This window comes from Vombatus ursinus, unplaced genomic scaffold (genome assembly GCF_900497805.2).
Source record: "Vombatus ursinus unplaced genomic scaffold, bare-nosed wombat genome assembly UNPS02014942.1, whole genome shotgun sequence".
Taxonomy (NCBI): domain Eukaryota; kingdom Metazoa; phylum Chordata; class Mammalia; order Diprotodontia; family Vombatidae; genus Vombatus; species Vombatus ursinus.
This window is the reverse complement of record NW_020954720.1, coordinates 7,168,151-7,180,872: the sequence shown is the minus strand read 5'-3', so window position 1 is coordinate 7,180,872 and position 12,722 is coordinate 7,168,151. Positions and strand designations below refer to the sequence as shown.

The window sequence follows — 12,722 nt, the reverse complement described above, 5'->3', positions numbered from 1 at the left end:
CCTGTAGTCACATAGCTAGAAAGGATGTAAGATTGAACTGCAGTCTGACCACATTACATCACATTGTTCCCGCGGAAATCACCTCTCTTGTTAATGGGATACAATTTCACGACTAATTACTTAAAGAGAATTACACCAACTTTTCTTGACTCTTCACAAGTTCATGTTAACCAAAGTGTATTCAAGAACTATGATTTAGGGCTAGATATTACATTTCACAGTTTAAAAAAGATATGATCATCTTAAATCTCTAGAGATTATAGTGGTTTTCATAATATCAATTTCTTCATCTGAAAAAACAGGATAACAATTTTAATACCTATATCACAGGACTGTAGGGCACTCTGTAAAGTACTCTGTGAAACAAGTTGCTACATATTAAGTTATTATTATTTAAATTATTTTAGAAGGTTCTTAGGAAAGAAAGAGGATCATTATACAGGGGCAGGCTTATACTCCCATGTACTTGTAGTCATACAACAGCATTTTTATACTTCTTTGAGATTTATAAAACACTTTACTCTTTTGTCTCATCTGATCCTCACAATACTGTAATATTATCCCCACTTTACAGGAGAGGAAACTGAAGCTGACAGAGGTTAAAAGAATTGTCTAGGGTCACACAGACACCTTAAGTTGTCTGAGGCAGGTTTTAACTCAAGACTTCCTGACTGCAAGCCCAGCACTCTACCCATTCCGTCTCCTAGACGGTTCTACAAATCAGAGCCAACATGCAAAGAGAGGAGAAGCAAAGGTACAAGGTATTAACAAAGACAAGAGTAACAAATTGCTTTCATGTTGCTTTCTCTTAATGGACAAATTATCATAAATTATCACAAAGAGAGGAATTTCTAACAGATGGTAAGAAACTAATGCTCACCCATAAAAGGAATCTATTAAAATACTCAGACTAATCCTTTGTAGATTTTAATAAGCCTGATAATATTGAATCATATTTAAACAGTAGATAGTTTGCCTCAAAATTAAACTTATTTTGCATCACACTTAAAATCATTAAAAGTTGAGTTAAATTCCAATTTTTATTTTACCTTTTGATGTTTTAAGTTCTATACTTAAAACTGACCTCTTATCATAATTCAAGCACAAATCAAACCCTAAATTACCTCAAGCCAGACTTTTCTTATATATTGACTATCCAACAAAAACATTTCACCAAAAAAAAAAATGCAACAAATCTATTCCAGGCGAGTACATAAATGACATCCTTAAATTACAGTATTATCTTTCTAGCCCTGTTTCTCTGAGTGGCTAACCTTCCAGTTTCTGGTTTTCTTTTTCCATTCGAAGCAATAAAATTTGTTGGTGGATAGCTTTTTTCCACAAACTCCTTAGTTCTTCAGATTTTCTTCTGCCGTCAACCTTCTCTGATTCATCCTCACCAGGCAAGAACAAGACAAGAGGGTCTTCTTCCATAGTTGGAGCAAGAGGAGACAAAGGCAGCAGCTCGTTTCTGTCAAGTCCATCTACAAAGAAATAAAGTAATGACATGCACTTCTTATTAGCAAAGTGCATTACAGACTTTTTTCTTCTAATGTTGGGAATCTCTCATGTACCACAAGTGGGTGTTTTCAGGAAAGTGGACTTACGTCTCTGGTAACATTTCGGACTGTTATTTGAATCAATGACTTAGGTGAACTGACTGAATTCCCCTACTAAACTTCCTTCTTATAATGAAACAAAAACACACATAATTGTACCACTTCCTCTTTATGCACAGTGTCTTCTTTCACAATACCTTCAGAATAGGTGCTTCCAACTAAATTAGCTTTCTCCTGTTAGTATAGTACTTCTGCAATAAATCTGTTTATGACAGTACAAGAAATAACATTGAAGTGGGTTAGAAATAAATCATCTCTTAAGGCTTAAATTATTACTATTAAGTATTATTTAATATTTCTTCTTCTTAAATCCACCCTCAGAACTAAGCAGGTCAAATATGAATGTCAATTTAGTCCATCAACAAACATAAATTACTCACTTAACTATTTGCTAGGAACTGTACAATGATACAAAGGATACAAAGACAAAAACATGGTTCCTGCCCTCAAGGACTTCACATTCTAAGACAATATGTCTTAGATATATTGGGAGACAATATGTGTATGTATTATGTATGTACAAGATACAAAGAGAGGTAATTTTAGAGGGCTGGCACTAGGAGTGGTGGAGACTTCCCAGCACAAGAAGGGATTTGGGTTGAGTCTTGTTTTTTGTTTTTTGTTTTTGTTTTTGTTTTTTTGGCTAGGCAGTGGGGTTAAGTGACTCGCCCAGGGTCACACAGAGAGTAAGTGTCAAATGTCTGAGGTCAAATTTGAATTCAGGTCCTCCTAACTCCAAGGCCAGTGCTCTGTCCACTGTGCCACCTAGCTGCCCCTTGGGTTGAGTCTTGAAGGAAGCCAGGGAAGCCAAGAGGCAGAGGTAAGTAAGGAGAGAACATTCCAGACATGGGAGACAGTGCAAGTAGGCCAATGTTGCTGAATCAAAAAATATCTGAAGGAAAACAAAGCATAAGAAGACTGGAAGGAAAAGAAGGGGGCCAGGTGGTGAAATGTTTTAAAATCCAAACAGAGAAAAAAAAATTCAAACAGAGGATTTTATATTTGATCTCGAAAGTAAAAGGAGCCCCTGGAATGCACCAGAAGCTGGGGGGTGAGAGAGGGGGTATAACATGGTCAGAACCTGTGCTTACAGAAATCTTTAGTGTATAATGAAGAACATGGTAGACTTGAAAAATGAATATACAAAACACATCCGCCCCACTGTTGTGCCCTTGGGACTGCTAGGCCTTTCCATCTGCCTTGCAGCTAAACATTCTTTTATGTATGGTCTTCCCTCAATTAGGGGGTGTGCTCTTTTAGGACAGGAATTGTCTCACTTTTTCTATTTGTACTAAGCATTAATAAGTGTTTTTTCATTCATTAATTCATCACTGGATTTAAAGCAAGGTGTACTTCTATATACCCAGTGAACTACATGTTTTAATGTCTCATCTCAATTTTAGATGATCAAGTGCTTGAAGTCTATTCCTCCAGCACCTAGCATGACTCAATGTACCCTATGAGTTGATAATAAATATTTCTGGAATGACACAATTATATAATGGGATATTATAAAAAACAAGCTATTTATTAATTTTCTTCAGCTTATAAAAATCAGAAGTGAAAGTAAATTTTCTATTAACCATAAAGAATCCATCAATCGGAAACCATGCTCTACAAAGCTATCACAGTGATATTCTTAATGCATTAAGTCCAACTATGTCACACTCTCCTGTTCAAGGATCTCCTGGGCTCCCTATTGCCTCTAAGACCAAATACAAATTCCTCTGTTTGGCATTTAAAGCCCTTCAATCTGGCTCCAGATTACCTTTCCAGACTTATTCTACATTACTCTCCTTCACACACTGTTTGGTATAACCAAAATGTACTTTTTTCTGTCCCTCCCGTCAATCAGTCACTCAATAAGTATTTATTAAGTATCTACTAAGATAAAAGATACAAATACAAAGGATGAAAGAATACATGCAAGGAGCTTACATTCTAATGAGGGAGCCTACATACCATCACCTGTCTCCAAATCTTTACCCAGCCTGTCCTCCATGCAGGAAACATGGTCCTTCCTGACTGCTGCCTTTAGAAGGCCTAGTTCCCTTCAAAGAGGGGCCCAAGTCCTCTTTCCTACATGAAGCTTTCTTCTGATCACCCAGGCTGCTATTACTTCTCCCCACAAAATAACTTGTATTTATTTTTGATATTTGGAATCTACTCACATGTGTACTCATACTGAGTACTTCCACAGAGAGAAGTACAAAAATACTATAAAGCAAAACAGCCAACCACAGCTACAAAATTAAAGAGAGTGCTTTTAATGGCATCCAGTCTTTACAATGTGCAGCTTTTTCACACCTTTTCATTTTTCTAATTTTTTAAAATTTCTCATAATAATTTAGGCCTGGCAGTGGCATCCTGTGGTATTTCTTAGCCCCAGTGGCAACACATATGGGTTAAAACATAATTGATTCCTTCCAGAGAAGGAAACAATATGACAAAGTATCCTTATATTTTATCTTCCATATTATACTTGCCTATCCATAACAAACAGAGCAAGAAGAGATTTTTTTAAAAACAACATAAACCTCTTTCTATATCAAAATTTTCATTTTCTTCCCTGAAGAATAATGCTCAGAAGAGATTCTCATTGATATACAAACCTTGATGCTGCATTGCTGAGGGAGATTTATTCATAGGTGAAGCAACTCGAAGGAAAATGCGCTGCCTCCAAGAGACACGTCGAGGAGTGACAGGAATCCCTCCAGCATTTAAGGAGTCACTGCTACAGATAGATGAAGTCCTTTTCCTTCCTTCCCCATCACTGTGGGAAACAAACGTTCAGATTAGAAAGGTACCTGAAATTGAACATTAAGGACTTTTAAACAAAATGGCAGCCTAAGTCATTCACAGTTTGGATGTTAGGCAAACAAAAATCTGGATATATAGAGCCACAGGCAATGTGGAGTAATGCATAACCAGAGTTGTCTTCCCTCTGCCCAAGGACTCTGCACAACTGGACAAATAGTGAAGAGAATTAACTAGACCTGAGCTAATTAGCTCAGTAATAAAAGGCTCATCTCTGTTTCTACTCATTTCACAGAACACATAAACCTCTGTTCAATACTCTATGATGAGTAAAATACATTTACAAATGTCTATAAACTACTTGCCTTGTGAACCTCTGAAAAATGAACTGCTATAATTTAGCAAAGCAATTTGCTAACAATAAAAATGAATAGCAAAAAAGCAACTGTGAAACTGTGAAAACAACTGTGTCTGCTAAAGGTTCCATAGTTCAAAATAAAAGTTCAACAACTTAGCAGGCATTTACTGTGCACCAGCTACATATAAGACAGCTGGCTAGTTATTAATTCTGGAAGTATTGTTTTGGACTCAATTTCATCAGTTGTGAGAAACACATAGCCTTAGGTTTTACACAAACAGCAAGATGTGAAATAGTACTTCAAAAATCAGGTAGACAGATCTCTGGATAACAAGAACATCTGGATAAGAGGAATATCATGGATAAATATACCTATGAAAAGAATATCATTTTTCCAAAACTTAATAATGTTAATTTCTACCTCCACAACATCTCTTGCACACCTTCCCTCCACTCAATCAGTCACCAACTGGGCTCAGGTTCACATCACCTATTGCCTAGACTACTGCTATAGGAGAATGCCTCCATAATCATTCTACTTTCCCTCTCTAATCTTCAATCTCTACATCTTTTCCTGCTTCCTAAAAAAACAGGCTCATGTTTTCTCAATCCTTAAAATCCCTTGCTAAACCCTACCAACCCTGCACACTATTATCCTTTATTTCTCCTCCCTTAATCGGCCAACTTCCTAGAAAATTTATCCACATTCATTGACTCCACCTCCTCAATTCTCATTCACTTCTCAACTCTGTGAAATCTGATGGCTGACCTAATCGTTCAACTCAAACTGCTCGCTCCAATATTACCAATGGTCTTTTGTCAAATCCACTAGCTTTTTCTCAGTCTTTCACCTCTGGATGAAAGCATTTGATGTTACTGTCTATCTTCTCTTCCAGATTATTAGCCCCTCTCTGGGTTGTCATGGCACTGATATCTCTCGTTTCTCCTTCCCTTTGTCTGATCACTCCTCAGTCTCCTTTGCTAGACCATCATCCCTATCATGCCCTGCAACTGTAGGTGTACCCCAAGGCTCTGTCCTGCACCTTCTTGTCTTTTTTTCTCTACAACCTCTCCTGGTGATTTCATCAGCTTACATAGGTTTCACTGTAATCTCTAAGCAGAAGACTCCCAAACATAGATATAGATATAGATACAGATATAGATATAGATATAGATATAGATACAGATATAGACATAGATACAGATACAGATATAGATATATGCCTTTTCCCTCTAGTAAGCTCTAATCAAGAACTAGTCATTGGACATTTCAAATTAGATGTCTTGTAGGCATCTTTAACTCAACATGTACAAAACAAAATTAACTAATCATCTTTCCCCAAAACCCATCCCTTTTCCAAACCTCCCCAATGCTGCCAAAAGCAACACAAACCTCTTCCAGTTATCAAAGTTCACAACCTCAGCATCATTCCCAGCTCCTTGTTCTCATTCACCTCACATATTCTATTAGTAGCCACAACATCTACGGAATACATTACCTTTTCTCAAGTTACAAAACCACAACCCTGACTGGGAAGTGGCAATAACCTCCTAATTGTTTTCCTGCCTCAAATCTTTCCCATCAATCTATTTTTGATCATGTCATCCTCTTGCTCAAACTTCAGGGGTTTCCTATTATCTCTAAGAGCAAAGAGAAACTCCTCTGTTTACCAAAACCTAGCTTCAACCTACTTTTCTGGTCTTATTAATCATGACTCCCCTTCACACACTACATGATCCATTCAAGCTGGTCTTCTTAATCAATCAATAGATATTTATCAAGCACTGACAAAGTGCCAGGCACCATGCTGGGGGCACAAAAAGAAAAAAAAAAACAGGTCCTGTCTTCAAGTAGCTTACATTCTAATGGAAAAAACAGCACCATGTAAATGGGTACATACAATATGCACATGAAGTAGATAGAAGGTAACCTTAGAGAGGAAAACATTAGCAGCTAGGGGTACAGAAAACTGTCTCCTGCAAATGGCAGAACTTTAACTGAGTCATGAAGGAAGCCATAGATTCTAAAAAAGCACAAAAAGGAGGGAAGAGATAGAGGACAGTCAGTGAAAAGGCATGAAAATAGGAGATGGAGAGTTCTGTGTGAGGAAGTAGGCCAGTGTGACTGAACCATACAGTGGGAGTAGAGAGAGGAAAAAGGAGCACAGAGACTAGAAAGACAAGAAAGGATTGGTTATGAGGAGCTCTAAATACAGAACAGAAGAGTTTATATATGAGCCCAGAAGTAAGGGGGCCGCTCGATTTTTCATGGTCAGATCTATACCTAAAGAAAATCACTAGCAACATAAAGAGGAAGGATTGGATGAGAGAGAGATGCATTAGGAGGCTTCAACAGTAGTTTAAGCAAGATGTGCTGAGGGCCTGAACTAGGGTGGTGGTTGTGTGAAGAGAGAGAAATGGTCTTATGGGAAAGATCTTGTCAAAGTAGAAATAGCTAATTTGGGAACAGAATGGATATGTGAGGAGTCTACATGAAAGTTGTGAAACTAAGTGATGGCAGTGGGAATGAGGGGGTAGTTGGTGGTGTTCTTGAAAAGTAATCAGGAAGTTTAGAAGAGGGATGGGTTTAGGGGGAAAATAATGACTCCTCTTTTGGACATGCCACCTTGGTTCAAAGCCTCATTGCCATCAGCTACTCCCTCTCACTCACCCCATATATCCATTTCAGATTAGATGCCAGATGAGGCGTTTCTACCTTGATAAATTTCTTATATAAATTCATTTCTCTTCATTCACACAGTCACCACTCTAGTTGAGGCTTTCATCACTCCTCATCTGGATTCTTACAATAGCCTTCTGAACGGTCTCCCTGTCTTGTCTCACTACAATACAATCTATCCTCCAAACAGCTGCCAAAGGAATGTAACTGTAAATCTGACCATGACACCCCTCTAGTGGCTCCTTACTACCTCTGGTATCAAATATAAAGTTTGGGTATTTAAAGTTCTTCATAACCGAGCTCCTTCATACCTTTCTTCTTCTGCTCTACTCCTCTCCACATACTCAACAATCCTGCTGCTACACTGGACTATGACTATTCCCCACAGAGGCCCTCCATCTCCCTTCTCCATGCCTTCTCACTGGCTCTTCTCCTTCCTCATCTTTATTTTGCCTGGCTTCCTTCAAGCCTCAGCTCAGATCCTACTTTCTGCAGGAGGTCTTCCCAGGTCCCTTCAGCCAACAGCGTCTTCTATTCTGAAATGACTTTCCATCTCTGCTATACACCTCTTGAAGGTACTAGTTGTTTTCTGCTCACACACACACACACACACACACACTCACACACACGTATATGAATATAAGTTCCCTGACATTAAGGCCTGCTTTTGTCTTTATTTGTATCTGTAATAACTAGAACAGTACCTGGCAGAGTAAACACTTAATAAAAGTTTGCTGACTGACTAATTGCCAGCATGAAAGCCCTTCATAGTCTGGCTCCAGTTTATTGTTCTAGACTTACTGCATATTCCCCACCTTGGCATACTCTTAAGTTCCAGCCAAACTAGCCTATCAATCCGATATTTCATCTCTTGCGCCTCCATGCTTTACTCAGAATGTAATCTCCTTAAGAGCTGGAACTATTTCAGTTATGACTTTCTCTAGCACCAAGCATTGCCCCATAACACAGTATTTGCTGACTGACTAATCTCCCATCAACAGAATATACCCCCTCACACTCATCTCTTAGAGCCCTAACCTTATTCCAAGGCTTACTTCAGGGGCTACCTCATAAGGGAAGCATCTGTTGATTCTCCATGTTGTTAGTGATCTCCCTCTTAAAATGATCTTGTATTTACTCATATGTTTACTTGTATCTCCCAAGAGAGTAAGAAGCTCTACAGGGTGGGAACTACCAGTCTTTTTTTGAGTATATGTAACATTGGTGCCACCATCTTTTTTTCTTTGATGCCTATTGCCTACTAAAGTGTCTAGCATACAGTAGTTGCTTATAAATGTTTGTTGAAATGACCTGCTAAAATAAACTGAATAAATGTTGCTTTTTCCTCTATCAAAGTTCTATTTCAATGCCGGATCATGCTACGTAGGTGAAGCAGGGTCGTTAAAAAGATGCCAGTAGATCCCAAATTCTAACCACTTGTAAGAAGCTGAAAAGCTTTAGGTTGGTAATGACTAACCTTAAAGCTATTGTAAGAGGACCGCCTAACTACTCATTGGAGAATGCAGGGGTTTTTTTAAATTTTTGTTTTGTTTTTTTTTTGCCGCAGGAATTCACAAAACACCCAGGGGTTATGATATGCGTCACTGGACAGAAGACTCACACTGATGTAATCATATATTCTTAAAAAACTGATGTATGTTACTCTTTACTTCCTCTTTTGAGAGCACTATTACCTATACTGTCCTTTTAGGGACTGCTGAAGTTACCCTTTACTAGGCTGTCTGTGGTATAATTTAGGATCCAAACACCCTAGTCTGATAGTACTATACTATATTCTCTACACATTTAACTAAAGTATCATAAAAAATATTTCCTGAAATCAACAGGTAAAACAGACAAAAAAGGACCTGTTTGCCTTCTCAACTGATGCAAAAACAGGAATGTATCAAGATAATACGTCTAAGAATCATTTACCCACTGAAAGTTATGAGAGTTTTTTGTTTATTGTTCAATATAACAATCATTAATTAAGCTTTACTATATGCAAAGCATTGAATAATAGGAAGTTTAGTAACACATGGTTCCTATCTTCATGAATCTTACTGACTATAATAAGACACATAAACCTAAGTAAAATAGATAATAATAGAGGATAAACGCATTTGAAGGTAATTACCAACAGAAAGGATTAGAGAAGGCTTCATGGAGGAGATGGCATCTGAATTAGGCCTTAAAACATGGGTAGAAATTTAACAGGTAAAAAGGGGAGACAGAATGTTCCAGGCAAAATAACAGTATAAGCAAAGGCATGTAGGAAAAAAGTACAAGGTCTGTTTGGAAGACAGAGTATTTCAGTTTAGAGAGGCCTTACAGTGCATAAGGGAGAATGTATTATAAAGCTAAAAACATATTCAGCATATGCTACCTCTCTTTGGGCATGAATCTTCAAGATTCTAACACAATAAGACTGGAAGATCTGGAATGAGGCATTAGTATGATAACACAATACTGTACCTAGGGTAAACTGTAAGACTTTTGGAGGGTTTCTTTCTTAAATTAAAATGTTTTTTTAAAAAGATATCTTGTAAGTGCTTAAAAACCAGAAGAAAAAACTTCAAATGTGTAACAATTTGACAATTAAGCAAGAATTTTTATTATATTATAAAAAGTAAATATAGAAGAAATGTACTCATTTACTATAAATTTTAAGGACCAATAAGCTAAGATAGTTGAATTGAAAGACTAGACATCTCAACAGCAATTGAATCACTTCTATATAGCCTTAACTAAAATAAAAATCAAGATAAATTAATTGAAACATTCAATAAAATCTTGATATTCTAATAATATTTCAAAGCTCTTTCCAAGTCATCACCAATGGTCTCCTCAGCTTTTGAAACACTAATAAGATGACAGGTTAAACTGGAGTGCCTCAATGTCTTTTAATCACACTTATAAAAACAAAACCTTCAGAAAAAATACCATAAAATAGATAAATGAAACACATTTTTTATAACCCAGCATTTCATTCAGAAGTCACTGAACTAAATGTTTTCTTTTACTTTCAATACATCTTCTACACTGATGAGCACATAAAACAAAAGTCTTGATGTTTATCAGTTAACTAGTTAAACCTATACTCAGAAGCTAACACATAAAATGGCTTAAAACACTCTAAATAAAGGATGGATATGCATAGGGGTTCAATAATTTTATATATTTAAAAATTATACCTTGAAAAACTGTTATTTTTCAATGGAAATTTTAAAAACTGTTGTTACAGATTAAGACTGATAACATGTATTCTGTTCCAGAAACCAGGTTTCTTTACCATTTTATTATTTAGTAAATATATATAACTTACTGTAGCAATTTGCTTTCATTTTGATATTGTATATTCAGTCCTTCAGCTATCTGACATCCTTGCTTCTAAAACCAGGAGCACAAGACAGCAATTCCAAGAATCAAAACCATTTGAATTACTCTTGATCCAACTGTGTTTATACTCAAATTCCTTCATTCCAACTCATCCAGGAATAGGTTATCATAAAAACTATTAATGGCAAGACATGGAGGAGTAAAGTTGGGAATAAGGTTGAAATGTAGTGGGGTGTTTTCCGAACTCTGACATTGGTTTTCACCTCTCCTTTAATTCAATCAAACCAAGTTAGAAATTAGGTATACAAAATAGCTTATAAAAACAACAAGAAAACGACCAGATTTACAAATAAAAATGTCTTTTCTCTATAGCCCTTCTACAGGTCTAGTAGGAAAAATAATTATAAATTCTTTAGGTTATTTTATTTCCTGCCATTCCTTTTTTAATGCTGAAAGACCATTTTAATGCTTCTATATTCATGCAAATAACCTTGTTTCCTTTCCTTCCGGAGCAATAGCACTTTACAAGGTAAGCAATCGATTTTTATAAGAGTACTAATGTGTTAACACGTCAGAAGTTCCATATAAAGTGCTGAATAGCCAAAACAATTAATATTCACTGTTCTCACTCACACACACACACACACACACACATCCTCCTCTATCAACTTTCCTCCCTCTCTTCTATTTTAGTTTCCAAAAATGGATAACATTTCCCCCAGTGAAAATATCTGTGAAAAATATTCTATGCTAACAGTTTATCTACCAGAAAGGGAAAAATCAATCAACAGAATAAATAAAGCATGAGGGATCGTTCTTAAGACCTATTATAATGATATAATAGTTATCTACAAACAAGTACGATTCTTTTTCACAGTCATCTAGAAAGGACAAAAAGAGTCCCAGATTCCTTCTCCCAATAAACAAGGTAGGGGAAATCCTTCTCTCTACAACCAATTAATCAAAAGGAGGTGTTTCATGCTATGAGTAGGATATGAACTAATTAAGTTCCAAGATAACCTTGAACACACAATTTAGTAAAAAAGCACAGAATTTCCCCACTTAAGCTACCAAATTAACATGATCTATCCCAAACACAATATAATAATGAACCTGTCAGATTCAAGATGTTTTAGTAACCACCCACTGGGAATCAATGGTCATAATGTCTCCAATTCTATAAATTGCTAGCACTACTACACATCACACCAACTCTTTTTAAATCTGAGGACCAATGACAGAGTAGGCAATCTGCAGAGTACCACAAATCAACATAGACAAGGTAGAAGCTCTGATACTACAAACTGCCAAAACTGGCTTGGCATATTTTTGTGTTGTTCCCTGAAAATAACTTAATATGCCATTTTCTTTCTTTTTATTTTTTGGCTAGGCAACGGGGTTAAGTGACTCGCTAGGGAGTGTTATGTGTCTGAGTCCAGATTTGAACTCAGGTCCTCCTGAATCCAGGGCCGGTGCTCTATCCACTGCGCCACCTAGCTGCCCCCTTAATATGCCATTTTCTAAAAAGAATTACTATGGATATTAAAGAATGTACCCTATCAGAATGGAACATTTACTGTGACAATCTTGGTAGGTAAGAAAGATTAAATGAAAGCTACATGTTTTAGTTACAATTATAACTTAACTTAAAGAGCACAAAAGGACAAAATTAAATCTGTAAAACATGGATGTCACCAAGTTTGATGAACAAGAAAGCAACTGTTTATAAAAGAAGGAAAAAGTATTTCTCTTTCAAAATATTTCAAGATAGGTTGTATCAATGTGTTAAAAAAAAGATACATTCTCTAAAACATGAAGAAGCAATTCATTAAACTGTACATCATCTACACGGGCTTTTATCGTCATGCAGTTTTGCTATTCTAAAGAAAACCTTTACTGACTAAATAAATGCAGATTAGGCCCTGTGTATGGACAAACTGATGCAAAGCACAGAGGTTATATTAAGTCA

General features: G+C 36.5%; 1 protein-coding gene across 6 annotated transcripts in view; it reads right to left on the bottom strand.

Moving 5' to 3' along the window:
• TBC1D4 (TBC1 domain family member 4) overlaps positions 1-12,722 on the bottom strand; it is a 217,068-nt gene that overhangs the window by 30,538 nt on the left and 173,808 nt on the right. For 5 of the 6 annotated variants that reach the window (XM_027844547.1, XM_027844546.1, XM_027844548.1 and 2 more), the window contains 2 exons: positions 4,232-4,392; positions 1,275-1,484 (listed from right to left, as the gene is read on the bottom strand). In XM_027844547.1, the coding sequence (XP_027700348.1) occupies positions 1,275-1,484; positions 4,232-4,392 (371 nt within the window). Of the gene's footprint in view, positions 1-1,274; positions 1,485-1,607; positions 1,647-4,231; positions 4,393-12,722 lie in introns of those variants that run through there. The other variant, XM_027844551.1, reaches the window with a different exon arrangement.